We start from the raw sequence: 25,143 nt of genomic DNA, 5'->3' as shown, positions 1-25,143 counted from the left end.
TACTTAAAATGGATTCAACCTTTATTACTGTCAGCGGCATTTAATGAGTTAATATTGTTTACAAATGCTGTGGGCAGTAGTATTAAGTCATTTGTAGTTTGCTGTCCTCTAGCGGCTATTACATAGACGTGCAGTCCAGATAGCAAGTTGAAGTCAGTTTTATCTTCTTTTTTGAGCCTTTAAATCGTAAATAATTTCATTCATCTATTTTGAGTTTTTACTTTATTACGATTTTTTTTGGGGGGGGGCGGGGGGGGTGCGCAGGTGGGTTTTATAGGGCACCTATTTAACTATTTAACCTATTGGCTGCCACTGACAGCGCTAGACGTCCTATCCACTTCGACCGGGAGGTGCAATTACAGAACACTTAAAATATGAGCATTCACAGCCGGTCTTCCCTGTTTGAATGAATTTGATGTCTATCTTTGTCAATGCCATGAAAAGTGTGTATTTCTGTTTTTATTAACATTATTATTTTTTAAACCTTACTGGGCACTCATTTAACCCTTTCATGCACGATTAAAAATTTTTAAAACTCTTACAGAGCACTCATTTAAATCACAAGCTGCCATTGACGGCACTAGACGTCCGATCCATTTCGGCCGGGAGGGGCGAATGAACAAAACTAAACCTTGAGCATTCGCAGCCAGTCTCCCCGGTTTTAATGAAATGGACGTCAATCCTTGTCATTGGCATGCAATGAGTTAAAAACTATGGGAAAACATCATCTTTAATGTTACTCGGGGCTGTAACCAGTGTGAGTTTACATCTTAAATGATAACCTAACCCGCCGGAATACCAAAATAGCAAGAAAACCGCGTCAACTGTAAAAAAGCTGGAAAATTTGGGGGAACCTGAACCGCCAACTGCAAAATTCTCATCAAAACACAAGACATGATAACCAAAATGATAAAGCACAACAACTACAGTTGGAAGATCAACTTGAAGATTGTTCCAATGACCTAGATGACATATTTGATCCTGAAAAAAACTTTTACATCAACAAACCGAAAAAATGCAAATACTGCAGTGATGACCAATATAACAACTCTTTCAAATTGGACGGTAAGCTTTCATTAATTCATTTCAATGGCAGAAGTCTCTACACCACATTGCCAAAGGCAGAACGCGAAAGTGGCCATAGCTATTAAGAGTTATTCAGATAACTATAGCATAAAGAACATGCTAACAGGTCTAGCAAACCATCAGTGTCACGCCAAAACACCAAAATAACATGTCAAATGATATCATAATGTGTTAATAATTTCACACATAAGTTGCTCCTGAGTATAAATCGCTCCCCATCCATTATATAAAAAAACTGCGACTTATAGTCCGAAAAATGCGGTAATAATTACCTTGAATTCACAGCCAAATCACTCCTGAGTAGGGTCGGGCATCGTTTGAAATTGAACGATTCCGGTTCCGATTACGATTCCACGTTTCGATTCCGGTTCCAAACGATTCTCGATTCCGATCCGAAAAAAAACTAAGGCAGGGTAAAAAAAAAATTGCATGGTTCATATTAAAGTCTCAACTTCTCGATTTTTTAAATTATATGAACTTCTCACAGGGCTAATTTTAATGTATATAAATCGCAGTCTTTGAACTTTAGCAATTTTTTTTTGCTCGGCGGTCAGGGCATCGAAACATGGAATTGAAATTTAAAAATTCGAACGATTCCGGGAGCATCGGAGTGATAGAACCGGTTCCCATCGATGCTCGATGCCCAACCCTACTCCTGAGACAATCCTGCCTGCTTGTATGCAGTAAAACATTCGCCTTGTTTCCACCTAAATCCGGCGTTTAAATGCAGCGTGAGTTCGAGTTTATCACAGTGAAAGCCAACTCAGCTCTGCCTGGGTCGGCCCCCAACGGGAAGGCGTGGCGCAATGTTTGTAAGAGCTGTCTTGTCAACCGATGGTGAAGTCTATGACTGACCAAAAATAGTCACTTGCTCTTTTAAAGTATATTTAAAAGAATATTTTGTTCACTTTAAAACTATATTTTCTAGAGCTGAAACGAATACTCGAGCAACTCGAGTAACTCAAGTTTAAAAACTGATCCGAGTAATTTTATTCACCTCGAGTAATCGTTTATTTTGACAGCTCTAAGCATCACGTTTTGCTGGGACTACTTTTAATGCGGGACAATGCGATGATGTCACGTGCGTAGAGGAAGAAGCACAAAAAAAAAAAAAAACTTACTGCAGCCGACAGCCGCTACAAACGACACCGACGTTGCTAAATACTATCCCGCATGATGCTACGTTGGTAGCAGGTAGCGTCTGATGAGTCTCATAGAGATCACATGTATGTTGAACTAGATGCGCAATGACAGACTCTGCGGCGTCTGGGCAGCGTTAGTAAACAGCCGCCATCTTAAAGCAGTAGAGCGCTAAGCGCTAATAAATAGCACTAAGCGCTAATATATAAGATTAATGTTACTGTCATTAGCTCACGTAACGTTAGCCGTGCGGAGGGCTAGGTTTCTATTCATTATGACCACTGTCGATGCGTGGCAAACGTGTCTTACATACAGGCTTTAACATAACATAAAATTGTGGAGTGATGAGGGTGTAAAATAAAAACTTAATAATGCTAACTATCAATTTTAGCTCAGTAGTCATTGCTGGAGAAAACACCAAGTAGCACTGGTCCCTAATGTGCTCCAATACAGTCCGTATCATACATTTATTTTGAACACTGCAAAAACTCAAAATCCTATCAGGACTTACAGTTTAGACTAACTTAATACTTAACTAGAACTTAAAAATGGCTTGACACAAATACAAATTCAATTGAAACACGTTGGAAAAAAGTGATGTGTGTTATCAAGCGTAACGGCATTTTTAGGTAAGATATATATATATATTGCCTACATATGTAATTTTTTTTAATAAGATCTAAAAGTTTTTTGAGTGAAAGCAGTGAATTAGTCTTTTTTTTTAATTCTAGTCACATCTGAGATGCAATTGTTGGCTGTTTTCAACAATATACATCGAAAAGAAAGACATTGATTGACTGAAAATGGTTCAAGATTAGATGAAATGTCTTGTTTTCTCATGTATATTTATAATTGCTCTTCACCTAAAAATATGTTTTATCCGATTACTCGATTAATCGATAGAATTTTCAGTCGATTACTCGATTACTAAAATATTTGATAGCTGCAGCCCTAAATTATTTTCCTTAAAAACTAGTCCATGGTTTATGGTTCAAATGTTTACAGCAAAAAAATTAAAGCCCAAAGTAACAAAAGTATAAATAACGTGATTTACAAATGAGTTGCAAACGCATCGCAAAAATAACTGCTGATTAATCGATCCTTCGTGGCAGCCCTAGTTAGTTTTTAGAAATCACCCAAATCTAATCTGCCAGAGGGACATTCAAGAACACTACAAGTGCGAGATAGCTAGAAAAGCATTGCTCAACTTTAATGAGCGTGTGCGTTTTGGAGTTGACATATCTGGAAACAAGAGGACAGTGTATTTTTAGCGTGCTGTGAATAACTCGGGCAGTTGAGCGAAGCGCGTGTTTGTGCGCCCCCTCTCAAATGAAATAACATCCAGACATAAATTTGACATGTCCCCTGCGTCCAGCTGATCCGGTAGACACTACTGTACGGTAGTGTATCGCATCGTGTTGGTAGAGAAAGCAAAAGGGCTTTTTTGGCTCGGTTTATCGCTGATCGTTTAGTCTGGACTGTGTCAGACTGTCAATGACTCTGCAAACGCTCACTAGCACATTCTGATGTCTTGACTCAGGAAATAACTCGTTGGCTGCCATTGACGATGACAAGTGTCCAATCTATTTGGACTGGGAGGGTTGGCAGAGATTGAATGATCGTTAAAAAATGAGAAATACATAAATAAATGACAGTATTTATTGTTATAGTCCATAAAAAATGAAATGAATAAAAACAAAACAGTTGGTTATTTTACTTCTTTTTAGGGCTGTAGCTATCGATTATTTACAGTGCGGTACAGCAAAAGAACAATTGCCTAAGTTACAAAGCAAAAGGTCCAATAGCCTTTTGTAGCGTTTAGGCTAACGTTGGTGCGGCCGTGGAGCAATTGGTAGCTGGAGTTGTCCTTGGACCAAAGGGTCAGTGGTTCGATTCCCGTCTATGACTGCCCACTGTCGAAGTGCCCTTGGGCAAGGCACTGAACCTTGATTTGCCTCCAAAGGGATGACAGCGCCTTGCATGGCAGCAGCCCCATTGGTGTGTGAATGCATGCGTGCACGGCAAGGGCATAGGTTTGCATAGGGACATAACATCACCAACTTTTAAGGATGCTCAAATTGTCCCCACCAACTTTTAAGCAACCATATTTGCATTATATAATGAGTTCAGTTATATAGGCAATTTAGATCGTCTTCCCATAAGTTGTAAGGATAGAATTGAACTTACATTATGTTCAGATTTACATTTACCCCTTTTCACTTGCTGAATGTGCTGGTCCATTTGTTCCCCTTTCAAACGTACGTTTGATTGGCGGATGTCTAGAACCCCCACATTCACACAATCCCGACAATTTTCAAGTCATGTAAAAAGATGTCAATGTGGGAAGGTGGGGAACACACCACTACTTTTGCAACTGAAAGTCCGACCTGCATCAAAGTTAGCATAACATTAGACTTTGTGAACTTGCTAACCTGTAAAACTCGAGTAGAAAGCTGCATAGAGACGTGTCTTCATATACTTTTTCTACTGTTAACGTTAATCCAACTGTGTATTTATTCCCTAATTAAAATGTATGTATTTTAAATCACTTATCATTAAAAAATATTTGCAGCCAATGGACATTTTTATGCCCCCCCCCCCCCCCCCCCCAAAAAAAGAAAAACAAACACAACCACTGTAAATTTCCTTTATATGAAGCAAGAATTTTGAAAAATGACTTTCTCCCATGAATATATTTTTATTCATTTTTATGTAGGAACCAGCTATATTTGAGAAATGTACCCAATCTGTTTGGTCTTATTAATGTCCCATCCACAGCAAAAAGTGTACATGCAAGTTATGCTGTTATAGCGTCCCTACCAATGTTGAGACCAAACCTACGCTCTTGGTGCACGGGTAAATGTGTGCTAATGTAAAGCGCTTTGGGCATGGTAACCATGCAGATAAATGCGCTACATAAGTACTGTCCATTTACCATTTTTACCATTTTAAACAATGCTCTTAACAAATGATTCAAACACATAGTCACACAAAATGGCTAAATATACATAGAAACTAAATTATGCATGCTTTAAAAAAAAAACATTAGCTCAAACAAAAACTTATGTTGGTCTTAACAGGGGGCAGCTGGATTCAGCCATGTGAAATGAGTTATGTCATATTCACTATCGCCACTAGAAGGCAGTGTATCCACTCAAATCAATAAAACTAAATGCAAACACTTTCAAAACAAACCATTACAATGCCACTTTAATTAAACGAATATTCGAAGCAGCAAAATTTAATTCCAATCTTTTTTATAATCGAATAACTCGAGTTAATCGATTAATCGTTACACGACTGCTTCTTTTAAATGAAAAAAAAAACAAACAAAAAAACGTGTTTGTTATGTCTTCCATTAAAAAAAAATTCAATAAAATTGACATAAGACTCAGTAGTTTTACCACGCCACACTTCTACTTGAGTGGATATGTGAAGAAGAAACGCTACTCTCCGCCACTTTGGACTACACTAGTCGTCACAGTGGCTCTACCAATTTCACCAATGAAATGTCACAGCAATAATCACATGACTCTGTTAAACCAATCCAACGTAACAATACAGTCACATGACCAAATGCAAGCTTGCACAAGTCACAAGCCACCCTTCGAGTCCTGTGATCACACCGGCGTCATCACGTGGAGTCTTTAAAGCGCCGTAAAAAGAAACTGTATTACATAGAGCGTCAAAATGAATCAAAACTGCGTATTTGTAACTTTTATTTGACACCGATATACCATGGAAAACCGGAGATATTGTTTAAAGGTGCTATAAAATGCTAAAAGTGACTTTAACATGATAGCAGACCATATTTTGGACACAAACAAAATAAACGACAGAAAAGGCTTAATAATGAAAGTAGATCCAAATTAGTCTTCCTATCTCAGCTGCCTTGACCCCGCCCACTAAAAATCTCCAAAAAGAAGATGCCCAGAATGAGCTATAGATATTTGAAGTCAGCTAGCATGCTATCCATAGACTTTCTATTCTCTTGTTGCCGTGTGACTGGTTTGTCATTCTGTCAACATGTACTTGCTAAAAAAGCACAAGAATGCTATTAATGATCATCAACTGTGGTTGTGACGTCACAACTAGAATTGCTGATTCAAAAAAAAAAAAGGGGGGGGGGAATTGCGTGATGCACTATTTTGGAGGGAATTACTAAATTAGTGCACTAACATTACTGACATTAGTGCAGTCATTTTCATTTTTTGACACGCTCATCATATCATACCACCTTTCAAAGGGAACCTAGGACTTAAAGACTTGTAGGCTCTAGTAAGCCACAATTATTCTCTTTGACTAAAATATGTTATTAGAAACATATATTAATGCCATTGATTTAAAAATCTATATTATTTAATACATGTTTTGACCTACGGAGGGTGCCGTGTTTTATACAATGCACGCTGGCTGTGATTACGTGCGAAGCTAGTATGATGACGGGCATGATTTTGTCACATTCTGCTGCTGGTCAGATTGTTTTGTTACAGAGATGCAGGATGAGCGCCCAACTTCGTACTTGCATCCAATTCCAGCTCATCAGTAGTGTCTTTAAACCGATCCTAAGCGGCTTGCCAAGATATTGACTTGCTACCATTTGACAGTTTGTATATCCCTTCATTGCTAGTTGCATCGTTGCCTTGTTTTTTTTCCGTTTGTCTGCCTCTCACCACAGTTTTCCCTTGTTTTTTTTTTTTTTTTTTTTTTTTTTTATCCCAACCTAATGCACAGTCAGACAAGTGACATCACGCAGAAGTATAGTCATGTGGTCTAAGCGCTCGTCTGTCGCACGGTAAAACGTGGGTTCAAATCCCGCTGGAGACCTTCATTTAATTGCTTTTGCAGCTCGTTTTTTGAAATATCGACAATGCTGTCATGCACATCGGGTTCGCTTGGGTTCAAATTGGAAGGGCAGAACCGACAACATGTTTATGTAGCTAACGAGTGACACTGTGAAAGTACTGCAGCGCTGCCCAGTGACGTCAGCGCCCAGAGTGCATTGAGTCGTCAACATCAATGGCGACCTACTAGTTAAAGTAAATTTACAATTTTTATAAAAACGAAAAAATTAAGAGGGGTTTGAATATCAAGGACTGCTGCACGATAATTATTGGTCCGATAATTATCGATCCGATAATAGGAATTATGACGTCATCCTAATAAATCCAATAACATAATTAATAGGACTGATCATACAGTATGAACAGTGGCGCCTCCAGAAATTTTTCATAGGGGTGGCCAGATGGGGCTACTTAAAATCTTGGGGTGGCACACCAAAACTAAGCCATAATTTCAGGTTTTCATTATATTATTACAGTAAAAAGGTCAGGGGAAAACTACCAGAAAGACTTAAGGACACGGCTACTGATATACTTTGGTGTATTGTGTAATATTTGATGTTACTAATTATTTAATGTGCATAGTCCATAACTGTCCAGTCAACATTTTGAGTTCCACAACAATTCTGTTTTATTGTGTTATGTATATATTAGGCATAAGGTGTACATTTAACAAAACAAAATAATTACTGGGGGAAAACCAGTTGCTGGCAGATTTGCATTTTGGATGAAATGCATAACTGATGCTACAACAATCTAACGATATACTGGCAAGCGGGGTGGCCAGTGGGGTGGCCAACAAATTTATAGGGGTGGCCACCCCCTGGGGGCGCCACTGAGTATGAACTGTGCTCGCTGGCTGGGAAATCAGTTGACCATTTGCGGGGCATTGCTGCCACCTGCCGGTCAGAATAATTCACTGCATCTATAATTTGGCCCACAAACTCATTCACTTTACACAGTGCTGTGTCTAGCGTTAGCATTGACAATCGTGAATGCTTTCTTTTACTTACGTTTCCGCCTCGGAAATATACTGTATATCTGTAAGTATTTATGTTTACTATAACATATGGATGTGCAATATATGTTTACTTCTGTGGTGAAGGGTCATATGTACAGAACTTCATAAGTTGTTGTGTTATACAAGCCAGCCAATGGTTAAGGCTAGTAGCTCAAGCCAGTGTGTTATGCTATACATACATATAATAGTTGTCGTGTAATGTTAGTGCTGTCAGCATGCTTGGTAGGATTTTATACTATGCAGAGAATAAACCTCATACTTTATTGAATATGGGTTCACTCACTACCGTTTATATTGATTATTATAAGGCAAGCCATTAATCCTTTTTGTTCTACCATATTTTTGTTATGAGGAATGAGTGATAAACCTTACTATATAATGTTTACAGTGTTAGTTATAAGTTAGTAAGTCATTGAGAGGCCTTTTGGTTATTGATAGGCTTGCTGTCCTAACCTGTCTCCCAGGTTAAGAAAGTTGTTTCATGGACCAAGACCACAACAGTCTCCTGTAGCAACAAATATTTTTATCTGATGACAAAGCACAATACCTGTTGGGTTTATGTTTTAGTTCAGCGCTCATTGTTCAGGAAACACATCTTCAATTATATTGACTAATTGATTGTGATTGACTCAAATTATATTTATTTGAAAAAATAAATATTGGCACTTTATTTGAAGTCAAGACTGTTCTTGTCTTTGTTTTGTTCATTATAATAATGTTCATGTCATTATGAAAATTCTGGTGAGATCAAGGACAAATCTAAGTTGAATCCACCATTATTATTTTTTTTAAACCTCCAGGTGTTCAAAAACTCGAGTGAATATACATTTAAAAAATTATATATTTATTATCGGTTATCGATATCGGCTTTGAGGAGCAGGAAGTTATCGATATCGGTCTTAAAAAATGGATATCGTGCACCCTTAATATCAAGTTATTATAACGCATACTAACATTTATCTTTTAAGAACTACAAGTGTTTCTATCTGTGGTTCCCTTTAAGAGGACAGTCGCCATTCTAAAGCCAAGGCTAATGCGAATGCTACGCTAATGCTAAGATTACACTTAAGAGTCTGATGATCACTCAGCACAGACCTTTGAAGGCTAAAGCAGTACTAGAAGTAGTGAAAGGAAATATTTTTGATAAAACACTAATGCCTGCTTCTATTGTTTTAGTACATAATGAAATAAAAATAATACAACCATAGTGTAACCACCAAAAAAACGCATCTAAAATATGAGTGTAAGAGAAAGAATGTCTATGTGGGCAGACAAAAGTGCCCTTATGCAAGAAATGAGTGACTAAGTGATGAGAACAGGCCAGTATGCTAACAGTTGACAAATCATGTCACACCCTCGCCATATGATAACAGACGGACAGAACGTTCTAAACTGACATCATGCACCTAGTCTTGTACCAGTCTAGTACTTGAGTATTCTTTTCACCAAATACTTTTTTACTTGTACTTAAGTACAATTTTTTGGATGACTACCTTTACTTGTACTCGAGTAACATTATTTTAATGTAACGCTATTCTTACTCCAGTAGAATTTGTGTACCAACCTCTGCCAAATAGCGAGCTCAGCGTTAACTCTGCGTACCTGATAAGTGGCGGCGGGTTTCCGCTGACTCGGCATTCCAGACGAATGGGGCTGCCCTCCGCCACCTCTTGACTTTTCAGCTTCTGCGTGAAGCAAGGTGGTAAAACTGGTCCCGACACGGCTGGCTCGGTCGCCGGCGCCCCCTCCGAAGCATCCGCTTGCCGTGGTAATTCTGTGACGGCGGGCGCAGCCGGCCGCTGGTTTCCAGGCGACAAATATCCACTATCCGGAGAAGAAGTATCATCCTCGACCGGGTGCTCCGGGTGGGCGGAACCTTTAAAGATGGAAGACAGCTCCTCGATGAAGGTAGCGGCGCGGCTGCAAAACTCCGTGGCCGAGGACGCGCGGTCGTTCAGCTCCAAGCCTTCGTGGAGAAGCCGAGGTTTGTCCTGCTTGTAGAACGGCGGACCCGGTTTGAGGCGCTCCGCCTTCTCCGGGGAAGGCGCGTCGGAACGGTCGACCGAGTCGACTTCATCCACAGCTTCGGTTTCTCGGATCGCTTCGCTATCCGCCGTCTGTTCGGAATCCGGACGCCGATCCTCCGCAGAGTCCCCGAAGGCCTCCCAGGCTAAGTCCAGGCTGCGGTTGATCTCATCGGCGCTCAGGAAGGCGGTGAGATCGGCGAAGTCCATGTCGGCGGCGTCCCCCTCCAGGGGGGAGGTGGCCCCTCCCGCCGTATCCTTGAGCAGCACTGAGATTGCGGGGAGTGGCTGGTTCCAACTCCCGTCCTGCATCCTGTAAACCAGCACACATTAGTAGTGTTGTTTTTGGCGATGACCAAAATATTTCGTCGACAAACATTTTTTTCATGACGATGCCGAGACGATAACAAGCTAAAAATGTGTCTGGGGAGACTAAAACATAACGAGACGAATGCCAGTTTTTGTGTAGCAATGTGTAGCATTCTGGTTTTGTCTCTCATAGTGCTCCAACGATTATTCGAGTGACCTGAGTAATTTTTAAAACTTTGTTGCTTCGAGTAATCGTTTAATTAGAGTGGAGTTGTAATGGTTTGTTTTGAAAGTGTTTGCACTAGGGCTGCAGCTATCAAATATTTTAGTAATAGAGTAATCGACTGAAAATTCTATCGATTAATCGAGTAATCGGATAAAACAAATATATTTTTTAGGTGAGGAGCAATTATAAATATACATGAGAAAACAAGACATTTCATCTAATCTTGAACCATTTTCAGTCCATCAATGTCTTTATTTTCGATGTATATTGTTGAAAACAGCCAACAATTGCATCTCAGATGTAACTAGAATTAAAAAAAAAAAAAGACTAAAAGACTGGCTCCCGGGGTGTGGCTTCCCCTTTGCCTCGGCTGCCGGCCGCAGGAGTGGGTTGGGGGGTCGGGTCTCCGATCTTGCATCGCCCCGTGGCAGTTCCTGGGCGTTCTCCTGCCTCCGCCTACCCCTCTCTTCTCTGGCTGGGCATCCGCCCTGCGCTCCGTCGCGGGTCGCTGGCTGGGCGCCGGTGTATCAACGGGGTGTCGCCTGCACCGGCGGGGGACCCTGCCTTGCCTGGGGCTTGGTGGACCGCTGGGGGTCCCGTGGCGTGCCGGTTGGGGGGCTGTGGCTGTGGCTCGTGGCCCGGGTGGGCGGGCGGGGGTGGGTGTAGACGTGGGGTTGGTGATGCATCCCCTCCTGCCATCCCTGAAGGCCGGTTGATGGGCGCGCGGGTGGCCCGGGGGACCACCCTGGGTCCCGGGTGGGGGGACAATGGCTCCTTTGCTGGGCGGCGGGAGGAGGGATGGGCTGCGCATAACCCGCCCGCCCTCCCTCCCCGGGCTGGCTGGGTGGGGGCCGTGGCCCTGGGTTGGCGCCCGCGCGGTTTCTCCGCCCGTCTGCGTGGCTGTCGCGCGCCCGGTGGGGCTTGCGTGCTGCTGGATGTGGTAGGGTATGCTCGGGTTGGGGGTTCCGGTGCCGGGATTGGCGATGCGGCGGCGTAGGGTTGGTCGCCAACGGGCTTACACTCATAAGAGATTCACACGATTACTGGGTTCTAGATCACAGAACTGATTTGTGTACACTCTACCCCTTTCAATCACTTAGCTTATAGTCTTATAGACACCCCCACCCCCATTCTCCTCTTTCACTGGCCAATAGGCCCCCACATGGTGTAAACCGGAAATACATCTCGCTGACGATAGCACCAGCATATTAGTAACTAGTTTAGATGTTCAATGTATTTCTTGTTGTTGTTGTTTGTGTATGTGTTTCTTTTCTTTCTTCTCTTGTATTTCTTTTCTTCTGTCCCCCCATAATCCCTTCCTTTTCGCTGCTTTGTCATAATAAAAAGGTATTTTGAATGATCACAATGGGAGTATGTCAGACTCTCAATGTGAAACATTAAAACTGTTCAGAATCCGGGCACTTAGACTTCCATTCTCTGTGTCAAACAGCTGAACAGGACAAGTTTAAAAAAAAAAATTTTTTTAAATAAAATAAAAGACTAATTCACTGCTTTCACTCAAAAAACCTTTAGATCTTATTAAAATATATTATATATAGTATATACACACCTAAAAATGCCGTTACGCTTGATAACACACATCACTTAAAAGTTTGGATTTTTTCCCACGTGTTTCAATTGAATTTCTATTCGTGACAAGCCATTTTTAAGTTCTAGTTAAGTTTTAAGTTAGTCTAAACTGTAAGTCCTGATAGGATTTTGAGTTTTTGCAATGTTCAAAATAAATGTATGATACAGGCTGTATTGGAGCACATTAGGGACTAGTGCTCCTTGGTGTTTTATCCAGTAATGACTACTGAGCTAAAATTGATAGTTAGCATTATTGAGTTTTTATTTTACACCCTTATCACTCCACAACGCTATGTTATGTTAAAGCCTGTATGTAAGACACGTTAGCCACGCATCGACAGTGGTCATAATTAATAGAAACCGAGCCCTCCACAGGGCTAACGTTACGTAAGCTAGTGACAGTAACGTTAATCTTATTTATTAGCGCTTAGCGCTCTTTATTAGCGCTTTGCACTCTACTGTTTTAAGATGGCGGCTGTTTACTAACGCTGCCCAGACGCGGCCGAGTCTGTCATTTCGCATCTAGTTCGACATACATGTGATCTCTATGAGACTCATCAGACGCTACCTGCTATCAACGTAGCATCATGCGGGCTAGTATTTAGCAACGTCGGCGTCGTTTGTAGCGGCTGTCGGCTGATGTAAGTTTTTTTTTTTTTTTTTTGCTTCTTCCTCTACGCACGTGACATCAGCGCGTTGTCCCGCATTGAAAGTAGTCCGAGCAAAACGTGATGCTTAGAGCTGTCAAAATAAACGAACACTCGAGGCGAATAAAATTACTCGGATCAGTTTTTAAACTCGAGTTACTCGAGTTGCTCGAGTGTTCGTTTCAGCTCTAGTTTGCACATTTAGTTTTATTCATTTGGGTGGTTACACTGCCCTTGAGTGGCAACAGTGAATATGACATAACTCATTTAACATGGCTGAATCCAGCTGCTCCCTGTTAAGACCAACATAAGTTAAGTTTTGTTTGAGTGAATGTTTTTTTTAATGCATTCGTAATTTAGTTCATAGGTATATATAGCTGTTTTTTGGGGGGAATATATGTTTGAACGATTTGTAAAAAAAAAAAAAAAAAAAAAAAAAAAGTTAGCATTGTACAGCATCTAAGCTAGTGGACTTTTGCTATGCAAGTTAGACAATTGCTCTTTTCTTGTAATTAGATCCTAATTTATTTATTTTTTGCCGTTTAAGGCTAAGCTCAGGTATGTTAATTTTTAAATGAATTCTGCATAGTTTATTATTGTTATTGTCTTAAATGTTGTTGCTGTTATCTCAAGTAATATCATTGGTTTTGTCTGATTTTATGTGTTTTTTTTGTTAGTTTTTCATTCATTCATTGTTTGTTTTACATCACCTGTAATTTATTCGGCAACGCATTAAATGTTCCTAATTCGATTACTCGATTATTTGTTGATTAATCAACTACTAAAATAATCAATAGCTGCAGTCCTAGTCTCTCATGTCATGTGATGTGATGTGCTGCACCTCACCCCCAAACTCATTAGTGTCCTCTCCAGACTTGCTTGTTTTGAAAACAAATGGTAAGATTTGTTTTCTTATCTTGGCCAGAGAGACTATGCAATGTTGCTTTACCATTTAAAAGGTCTGTTCTGAGTGATCATCACACACTAAATGGAACTCGTGGCGTTAGCACAGCATTAATGTCCGCGTTAGCATTAGGCTAAGGCTAACGGTGATCATCCTTTTAAATTCTCGGACAACTATTTTACATACAGTTGGTGGTGAAAAGGAGGGGTTTGATTAATTGAAAATAATGTATTGTTTTCCAGCTGAGTGTGTATTATCACCAAGCTGGCGTTGTTTGTCGTGATTGTTAGCTTATGACGGAAACTATGGAGAATTTTCCTCTCGTTCTTGTCTCTTCAGATGAAAACTGACATTCGTCTCGTTATGTTTTAGTCTCCCAAGAAATGTTTTTCGCTCGTTATGTCATCATCATGAAAAAAATTGTTCGTCGATGAAATATTTTTGTTATCGTCATCGCTGACGAAAACAAGACTGTTGGGAAATAAAAAAAATAAATACGTTAATAAATTTTCTCCTATTTCATTGTAGACATTTTCAAAAATATTTATTTATGAATTTTTTTTTTTTAATTCCTATATTTTATTTTTTATTCCGCTTTTTTTTTTTGCTCTATTTTTAACATTTTTTTAATACTTAAAATTTTTCATTTAATACTATTTTTATCTACTTATGTATTCCTTTCCATGCATTTTGTATAGTTGTCAAATGTAAATTCAGAACTGCAGGGGATAAACCATGTTCTACAGTTATACCTAAAGACGGAGAAAAGAAACATTCTTTAATTTGGTATATTCTGTGTTTATATTAACAGAACAAAAATAATTTCCTTCACCCAGAAATTAGTATTTGGTTCAATTTGTTGCCCAGGTTAATCATTTATCAGCATGTGGCAACATGTTTCACTCATTTTGCTGTTTTAAACAACAAAATGTGAGAAAACAAGCTAGCCCAACAATTACAACAATTTCTTGCACCTAGGAATTAGTTTAAAACTGCCGTCAGAACTGTAACAACCATACGTTTGGTTCCATTTGTTGCCCAGGTTAATCATTTATTAGCATTTTGGCAACATCTTTCAGTCATTTTGCTATTTTAGACAACAACAAGAAACAAGCTAGCCCAACAATTACTACAATTTCATGCACCCAGCCATTAGTTTAAAAATGTTAGACCAAAAACAACTACATTTTTGGTTCATTTTACTGCCCAATGTAATCACTCGTTAGCATTTTGGTGAAAAGTTTCACGCATTTTACTATTCTAGACACCAAAATGTGAGAAACAAGCTAGCCCAACAAATCCAACAATTTCTTGCTCCCAGAAATTAGTTTAAAATAGCTGTGAGACCAAAATCAACCAAGTTTTTGGTTCATTTTACTGCTCAGGTTAATAAGTTATTAGGATTTTGCTAATATGTTTCACTCAGTTGACCATTTTAGACACCAAAATGCAAGAAAACATGCTAGCTCAACAATAACTACAATTTCCTGCACCCATAAATTAGTTTTCAAAAGCTGTCAAAACTAAAACAACCATATGTTTGGTTCAATTTTTGCCCAGGTTAATCATTTATTAGCATTTTGGAGATTCGTCTCACTCATTTTACTATTTTAGACACCAAAATGTTAGAAAACAAGCTAGCCCTACAATTTCATGCACGCAAAAATGAGTTTAAAACAACTGTCATACTTAAAACAACTGTATTTTTGGTTCAATTTGCTGCTCAGTGTAACCATTTGTTAGCATTTTGGTGATATGGTTCACTCACACTGTGTTTTTATTAATAGAACAAAAATAATTTATGAAGCAGTTAAAACGCTCTGAATGATTTAGTACGAATCAAAATCTTGCACTGTTCTAACACATTAATGGTAAAATCATCTTTTTAACTCCTAATATGTGACTGAAAACAACATATTGAAGCATTTTGGCAAGCATTTAAATGCGTTGCAAAACAACCGCGTGCGTATCGCTTCGTGCTTGGGCACCCCCAGAAGCAGCTGCTGTTATTTTTAAATCCGGCCCGGGCCGTGCTGCCGGCGCCGTGACGCCCGCATCGGTCGACGAGGGTGCGGGAGGGGTCCTTGAACATGCCGTGTAATATGTAGAGTGCGATGTACATGATGGGCCGTGAACGCAGCGTCGATACAGCATTAAATATAAATGTGGAAACTTTCACATGACACCACTTGAAGCCTGTTGCGAGCTTTCAACTCTTTCAGTGTGATTTTGGCTTGTTTGTCTTAAATATGAACCGTTTTTCTGCCATGGATGGCGATAGACACCGAATTTCTGGGTTATTTTGCTGCCCAATGTAATCATTTATTAGCATGTTGGTGATACCTTTCACTTACCGTATTTTACCATTTTAGACACCAAAATGTGAGAAAACCAGCTAGCCCAACAATTAATACAATTTCATGCACTCAAATGAGTTTAAAATAGCTGTCAGACCTAAAACAGCTGACTTTTTGGTTCATTTTGCTGCCCAGGTTAATAATTTACTAGCATTTTGGTCATATGTTTCACTCCTTTTACCAATTTAGACACCAAAATGTGAGAAAAACAAGCTAGCCCAACAACTACGACAATTTTCTGCAACTAGGAATTTGCTTAAAACAGCTGTCAGATCAAAAACAACTGAATTTTTTATTCATTTTGATGCCCAGTGTAATCACTTATGAGCATTTTGGTGATGCGTTTCACTCATTTTACTATTTTAGACACCAAAATGAGAGAAAACCAGCTAGCCCAACAATCACAACAATTTCCTGCACCCAGAAATCTGTCAGTTCTAAAACCACTTAACTTTTGGTTCAATTTGTTGCCCAGTGTAATCATTTATTAGCATTTTGGTGATATGTTTCACCCATTTTACTATTTTAGACACCAAAATGTGATAAAACCAGCTAGCCCAACAATCACAACAATTTCCTGCACCCAGAAATTAGTTTTTAAAAGCTGTCAGACCTAAAACAACTGAATTTTTGGTTCATTTTAGTGCTCAGGTTAACAATTTATTAGCGTTTTGGTAATATATTTCAATCATTTCACTATTTTAGACACCAAAATTTGATAAAACCAGCTAGCCCAACAATGAATACAATTTCAAGGAACCCACAAATTAGTTTTAAAAGCTGTCAGACAGAAAGTAACCACATTTTTGGTCCATTTTGTTGCCAAGGTAAATAATTTATTAGCATTTTGGTAATATGTTTCATTCATTCAACTATTTTAGACACCAAAATGTTAGAAAACAAGCTAGCCCAACAATTACTAAAATTTCATGCCCCCAAAATGAGTTCATAACATCTGTCATACTTAAAACAACTGAATTTTTGGTTAAATTTGTTGACCAATGCAATCATTGGTCAACAATGGTGAAAAGTTTCACTCATTTTACAATTCTAGACAGCAAATTACGAGAAAACAAGCTGGCCCAACAATTACTACAATTTCATGCACCCAGAAATCGGTTTAAAACATCTGTCAGAAATAAATCAACTGAATTTATGGTCCATTTTGTAAATGTAGTATACATGTAATACAATACATATACAATGTAATAATTTATTAGCATTTTGGTGATATGTTTCGCACATTTTAGTATTTTAAACACCAAAATTTAAGAAAACAAGCTAGCCCAACCAACAATTACTACAAATTCATTCACACAGAAATTTGTTTAAAACATCTCTAATACCTAAAACAACTGACTTTATCGTTTTATTTGCTGCCCAGTGTAAACATTTATTAGTGTTTTGGCGATACATTTCACTCATCTTACTATTTTAGGCACCAAAAGTTATGAAAACAAGTTTTGAATGAATGGACAGCCAGAGAATAGCTACAATTTTATGCACTCCAAAAATGAGTTAAATTAGCTGTCAGACTGAAAATAACTGAATTTTTTGTGTTACAACTTATTAGCATTTTGATGCTATTTTTCACTTACTTCATTATTTCGGACACAAAAAAATGAGAAAGCAAGCCGGCACAACCACAATCAACTTATTGCCTAATGTAATTACAGGGTAATTACTGAGTAATTACATATTTCCTGAAGTAAAAGTCATTTTTTTCATTGTTTGGCTGGACCTGGGACTTACACTCAGGAGCTACTTATAAATTTTATTCCCCACTCTGACAGTCGCGAGATTGTTGTGTTGTTTAGGCTATAGTCATCTGAAAAACTGACGTTACCTTAACAGATGGATTATTTAGCCTGTTGTTCTCCATTTTCCCAATATTACTTTAACGTATGTTATTTTTTTCCTGATAAATTAAAAACTTGACCTAACAAAAATGCGACTTATATTCTAGTTCGACTTAAGTTTTTATCCTTTTTCATTGTGCATTCTTTGGCTGGTGCGACTTATAATCTGGAAAAAAGAGTTCTTTGACAGTAATACTAATATGTTTCGCTGCCAGCCTCTCCAAGTTAAAATAGATTGGACGTCTATCGCTGTCAATGGTGGACAATGCATTAAAGAGTTGGAAAACAGTTGTTCAAAAACACAAAAACAAAACAGTAATAGTATGAAAATGAGGCAGAATAAAGGTACACACTCACCTTCAAGTGAGCTTCTGGTCCAAAATTCCTTTTCTTGTGTTTTGTCCTTCCAGTTTGGCTCCTTATTGGTCCGTTAGGGAGCTAGCAAGACTACCTCAGGGTTCGGGGTCCAATACGCCTCTGCGGTCCCAGGCTGAGTCTGCTCGCGCTGTCTGCGAGTGTGCTTGGGGGGGGGCTAAATTTGGCTGCCCCCAGCTCAAGTTTCACAGCCACACGACTGGCAAGGAAAGAGAGCGGCGTTAAGGTATCGCACCTGACGGCCGAATGTCAGCCGAATGTCGGCCGAATACAACTAACTGCACTAGTCAAGTGACGACATAATCCGTGAAGTCATCTGCTAAGGTTGTCTAACACTCTGTTTAGTGTCTAGCCACACGCTTTACTGGGTTTTATCTGTAAATGGGCATAGGGGCAAATTTTAGAAACAGGCACTCAAGGTCAAGTTAGGAGAGATGGTAGACAGTTTGCGTGATGCCTGAAAAAGCAGACATTTTAACGACTGGTTTATAATGATTTTAGGGCATTTCGGAGTCACTTTCTGGGACATTTTTGTCAAATTTTGGCAAAAACTGCAAACAAGTTTTGTGTGCGTTGATTTACAGAATTTTTCATTTGTTTATCCGCCACTCCCGGTCAAAATGTATTCACGTCAATCGCCGTCAATGGCACTGAAAGATGAGCATTGGTATTCATTTTTAAATGAATTGGTGTCTACTGCTCTCAATGGCAGGCAATGAGATAATTTTGGGTCACTTCCTTGTTAATTTTAGGCAAGAGCGTAGGTTTGGTCTCAACATTGGTAGGGACAATATTACATCATAACCTGCATGTACACTTTTTGCTGGGGATGGAACATTAATAAGACCAAACGGCAGTGAACGGCAGTCAGGGCTACATTTCCCACACAAAAAAGGACCAAATTAATTGCTAGTTTAAATGATCAATGCAAATCTGTATTGACTTATACTAATTTTCACGTGTTTTGGTTCAGGTGATACAACGTTTGATTCAAACCTTTGTTTTCATAAACTTCAAAAACATTTTTAAGTAACTTTCTTCGGACCTTTATTTTAAAAAATGGAGCGATACCCAAGAATTGGTCAACTTTTGTGTGACACTGGAGCACCCCTAGACTCAAACAATTGTAACATTAAAGTGATATGGGAAAAAAATTAATGAAAAAAAATCGGAGATATCCAAGGACCGATCTACATCAGGCATACTAGACTAACCCAAGACTCGAACCAAAGTACTATAATGAAATTCTCATGTGTGATTTCATTTTAATTTTTTTTTTCATGTCAGTTCATGTTCATGTCAGTGTCTCCCTGAAGTGGCTAGCTAGACTTCGTTCTTTCTTTTGGAGGCTGGCCTGACTGCAGTCGTTTTGCATGTTAGCAAGTTCACACAGTTTAATGTTATGCTAACTCTCGATGCAGGTTGGACTTTCAGTTGCAAAATTAGTGGTGTTCCCCCACCTCCACAACATTGACGTCTTTTTACATTACTTACTTACTCCTACTGGCCGGAATTTTTTTTTTTTTTAATATCCCTCCTCTTCGAAGGGGGCAGGGTTATATTACTGTTCCTATGCAAACCTATGCCCTTGATTTAAGGGTACTTACCGGTCACTTTGTGTACATATTGGATCATTTCCTGTTGATTTTAGGGCATTTCTGGGTCGCTTCCTGTAGATTTGGGGAGTTTTTCAGGTTAATTTATGTTGATATTTGGTCATTTTTTTTCCTTATTTGGTCAGGAGGATTGAGTCAAATTTTGGTGGAACAGTATGTTTTTAACAAAAATGGTTTACAAGTCCTGTGAGTCTTTCTGAATTTTTCATGTGTTTTGGATGTAGAAGATACATTTTGAAATTTTAAATGTATTTGGCATTGGAAATGACAGGATTTAAAAAAAAAATTTTTTATCAGAAACCGTTTTTAAACTACAGTGATCCCTCGCTACTTTGTGCTTCAAACTTCGCGCCCTCAGTCAATCACGGATTTTTTTTTTTTTAAACAAAATATATATGGATGAGCTGTCTCATCGCGTAGTCTCACTCCCCCTCCCTGCTCTTTATAAAAAGAAATAACTTTACTATGTAACAATAACTCAAGGGCTAATATGTTTCTCCAAAACACAATACAAGCAGATTTTCAGAATTTTTGACATTAGGCTTAATGTTCGTGTTAGCGGATGTGTAATTAGTTGCTGGAGATGATTTCAACAAACTCCATGCAGTTAGGCAGTTATTTGTTGGTTTCAGGGCTCTGGAGTGGCTAAGCTAACACAAGTCAATGGTGCCTGCTTAGCAAGCCAATAAAAAAACAATATTCACAGATTTAACATAATCAAATAAATTCAAAATGCTGATTATTTTTCGAAATACCCTTGTGGCTAAAGCAATGTCACACCAAATTGCTGTAATTCATTTCATTCTGCAGGAATATATATTTTTTTCAATGTGTAATGCGATCACAGTAGAGAGTAGTGCTTTGGCCACTCATGCTCAATCTGCTGGTTCCCACAAAAAAATCCCAATGTGATATCACTCCACCCTGCTTGCCTAGACAGCCTGTTCCCTGCAAAACTGCTGGATTACAAAAGTTGCTGTTCAGACTACAATTATTGACACTCAATGGTAAGTTATAATAACTTTATCCTGAAAACATAATCAAAACTATTGATTGCATGGGTCATCGAGTTTTTTCCCATGCGTGTATAGGGTGTTGTTTTTTGTTGGTATGCTAAAGAAGCACCATTGACTCAAGCTAGCTTAGCCACGTCGGAGCCCTGAAACTAACAAACTGGACAGAATTTGTTGAAAACAACTTCACCGACTAATTAAACCCCAGCTAACTCTAAATTAACTTGAACATTTGATGGAGTTCTAATGTCAAAAAAATAAAAAATAAAGTGAACGCGGGTGAAGCGTCATAATTTTATAAATGGTCACCAAATAATTTCAAATGTATTATACAGAGCCCTCCATAATTATTGGCCCCCCTGGTTAAGATGTGTTTTTTAGCTTCTAATAATTATTTTTTTATTCAAATAATATGGGACCTTAATGGAAAAGAAGAGAAAAATCCAACCTTCAATACAAGTGGCACGCCAGACCCACTTAGAGTGTTTGTTGCCAAAAAGCTCAATCTTGGTCTCCTCTGACCAAAGCACACGGTCCCAGGCTTTAACCGGGCTTCCCAGGCTTCAACTGGGACCGTGTGCTTTGGTCAGGGGAGACCGAAATTGAGCTTTTTGGCAACAAACACTCTAAGTGGGTCTGGCGTGCCACGAAAGATGCGCATGCTGAAAAGCACCTCATACCCACTGTGAAGTATGGGGGTGGGTCAGTGATGCTCTGGGGCTGTTTCGCTTCCAAAGGCCCTGGGAACCTTGTTAGGGTGCGTGGCATCATGAATGCTTTGAAATACCAGGACATTTTAAATCAAAATCTGTTGCCCTCTGCCCGAAGCTGAAGATGGGTCGTCACTGGGTCTTTCAGCAAGACAATGACCCTAAACATATGGCCAAATCTACACAGAAATGGTTCAGCAGACACAAAATCAAGCTCCTCCCATGGCCATCTCAGTCCCCAGACCATATTTTGTTGGTATTAACACCAGGGGTGCTAATAATTGTGACACACATTATTTGATGTCAAATAATTATTTCTTTATGTAGGATTTTCCCCCCATTGAATAAATGCACTTGTATTGAAGGTTGGATTTTTCTTTTTTTCCATTAAGGTCCCATATTATTTTAATTTTTAAAAAAATATTAGAAGCTAAAAAACACATCTTAACCAGGGGTGCCAATAACTATGGAGGGCACTGTTATGTTAGCATATTATGAAATATTTTTCCTCCTACATTGAACAGCACTAAACTAATCGTTAAAATAATCTGCGATTATTTGACTATAAAGATGATAATTCCCGGCAGCCTTAAATGACAAAGCGTGTAGGCATTAAAGAATGGAAAATTGAAATTCCTTTTGGTCCTATCACAAGCCCACTCCACTGTAATCAGTAGATTGACGAAGCACCGGGAATAGCTTGTAGCGAACACCAAATGTGATAGCGCGGCCCCACAAATAGAAAACCCGAAGCCGGGGAGAGCTGCCTTCCTGGCTTTGGTCGTCGCTGGACGCTCTCCAAAAGTCGTCGTCGTCAAGCCTGCTGTGCTCCTGATATGGGCACAGTTGCCCCGCAGCCAAGCGGAGAAGCCCCCCTGGTTGGCACTGCTGACTGCTGTCTAGCCTGCTCAACTGGACTAAGATGGTGTGTTTTTCCAATACAGCATGAAGAGAAAAAGTACTATTAGCTCATGCAGAAATTTGAAGAAGCTACAACATGGAGCTGAATTCATTTGGTTACCACAAACTTGAAACTTTTGATGGAAAACAAATGCAAGTAATCTTCCAAAACTCAATATTAAAACTCACTGGTTCTCACTGGAGGCACAAGACGTCCAATTCATTTAAAGTGGGAGGCCTGGCATCGAAAGAGCGAATGTCAAATGGATTCAAACCGGTGAGCAAATCAAGATACAGTCCGATAGTCCAAAAAGATCTATATTCGGCGCAGATACTGATAATGAGTATCGAATCTGGACATCTCTTGTACTTCTATGCAATATCCATGAAAAGCGTGATGGTGCCGAAAACACGTGAATACCAGATTGGAGCCAATCTGGTGACGAAATACTTCAAAAATATCCTTATTGGGCACCGATACAGAGCATCTGATCAGGAAATCACAAGTACTCCAATTTCAGTGGTTCTTAACCTGGGTTCAGCCGAACCCCAGGGGTTTGGTGAGTCAGTCTAAGGCTGGGGTGGGCAAACCGGTCCTCGAGGGCCGTAGTGGGCCCTGGGCTTTGTTCCAACTGATTCAGCACAGACAGTTTAACCAATGAGGTTTCAGCGGAAAAAAGCCGCACCTGACTGCAGTCAACTGATTGCACTTGTAAGAAACTGGGTTGGTGAAAGGCTGTCCTCATGACGGGTTTGAACAAAACCCCGCACCCACTGCGGCCCTCTGTGGAATAGTTTGCCCACTGCTGGTCTAAGGAGGTCAGTGAAGGTTAAGACACGCAGGGCCCTATTTTTTGATGCTGACTAAATCCAGGCAAAGTGGTGTTTTAGACCAGGTTTTGGACTGGTTAATTCCCAGTTTACAGGCTTTATTCCAATTCTTTCAACTGCTAGTCCTCTATCTGATGGGGGGAGAAATGGGTTTGCTCAGTGGAAAGTTGACTCTCACTGGGTATGAGGAAATGCAACAGATCTACGGGTAACGTCACATTAACGCCATGAATGTACTGCAGTATGTGAGGCAAGGATGTGATTGAATGAGAATGTCGACATGCAAACAAAAATAAAAACAGTGTGAAATGAATCGAGTTTAATTTCATTTTACAATCTGAAAAGCAAATCAAAAGGTAAAATTCTTTGTTGTAAATTCACACTGTATATTGGATTTTTGAGAAGATTCATGTTTATTTTAAACGCTATTTCTCCAAATTTGAATGAAAAATTCTAAAATATGCGCATTGTGCCTGTCTTGGTTTTGTGGTCCGATGATGTTTTAGGCATAAAGATTAAAACTAGGGCTGTCAAACGATTACAATTTTTAAACGAGTTAATTACAGCTTAAAGATTAATTAATCATAATTAATCGCAACTCAAACCATCTATAAAATACGCCATATTTTTCTGTAAATTATTGTTGGAATGGAAAGATAAGACACAAGATGGATATATACATTCAACATACGGTACATAAGCACTGTATTTGTTTATCATAATAATAAATCAACAAGATGGCATTAACATTATTAACATTCTGTTAAAGCGATCCATGGATAGAAAGACTTGTAGTTCTTAAAAGATAAATGTTAGTACAAGTTATAGAAATTTTATATTAAAACCCCTCTTAATGTTTTTGTTTTAATAAAATTTGTAAAATTTTCAATCAAAAAATAAACTAGTAGCCCGCCATTGTTGATGTCAATAATTACACAATGCTCATGGGTGCTTCAGCCCATAAAATCAGTTGCACCCAAGCGCCTGCAGAGGGTGACAAAACTCCAAAAAACACAAGTAACAAGTTGGCATTTCACTGTGCTGTCATTTTAATCTGTTTGAGCGGGGCATGTGCGTTAATTGCGTCAAATATTTTAACGTGATTAATTTTAAAAATTAATTACCGCCCGTTAACGCAATAATTTTGACAGCCCTAATTAAAACATACATTTTGGCCTGTTTAAAAACATGCTGTCTAAATGAAAAGAAATTTGAATGGAAATTCACTTGTGTTTTAGCTTGCTAGCTTCGATAAATCAATTTTGAATTTGAAATGAAAAAAAAAAAAAAGATATTTCCAATTCCAAAGGGTTGAGTTCATGCACGTGTGAAACTCCTGGGGTTCGGTACCTTTTGCAAGGTTAAGAACCACTGTCCTATTGCATTTGGAATCGGCTCAAGCTAGTAAGTCAGCACAAATTACGCAACATCTGCTGGTGGAAATGTGTATTGCAGGAACAGGTCCATTTACAGCAATAATGATGATAGACATGTAAATTGTCGAAGTTCTGTATCGTTTTGACGATAAGTATCGTTATATCGTACAGCAGTACTTTTGCTGAAAGCACAGTTGAATACTTGATCGGATCTGATCTTATGACCAAATCCGATACGTTTCAATACTTTAAAAATATCCGTGTCAGGCGCCGATAGCGAAAATCAATGCCCCCTATAAGCTTTGCGCAATCGCACAC

General features: G+C 39.1%; 1 protein-coding gene across 4 annotated transcripts in view; it reads right to left on the bottom strand.

The window, feature by feature from the left end:
- palld (palladin, cytoskeletal associated protein) overlaps positions 1-25,143 on the bottom strand; it is a 144,886-nt gene that overhangs the window by 107,679 nt on the left and 12,064 nt on the right. For 2 of the 4 annotated variants that reach the window (XM_057841882.1, XM_057841885.1), the window contains exons 2-3: positions 18,362-18,578; positions 9,691-10,425 (exon numbers count right to left, since the gene is read on the bottom strand). In XM_057841882.1, the coding sequence (XP_057697865.1) occupies positions 9,691-10,424 (734 nt within the window). In that variant the 5' untranslated portion in view covers position 10,425; positions 18,362-18,578. Of the gene's footprint in view, positions 1-9,690; positions 10,426-18,361; positions 18,579-23,039; positions 23,246-25,143 lie in introns of those variants that run through there. The other 2 variants (XM_057841883.1, XM_057841884.1) reach the window with 2 other exon arrangements.

This window comes from Corythoichthys intestinalis, chromosome 7 (assembly GCF_030265065.1).
Source record: "Corythoichthys intestinalis isolate RoL2023-P3 chromosome 7, ASM3026506v1, whole genome shotgun sequence".
In the NCBI taxonomy this organism is placed as follows: domain Eukaryota; kingdom Metazoa; phylum Chordata; class Actinopteri; order Syngnathiformes; family Syngnathidae; genus Corythoichthys; species Corythoichthys intestinalis.
This window is presented reverse-complemented; position numbering and strand designations above follow the sequence as displayed.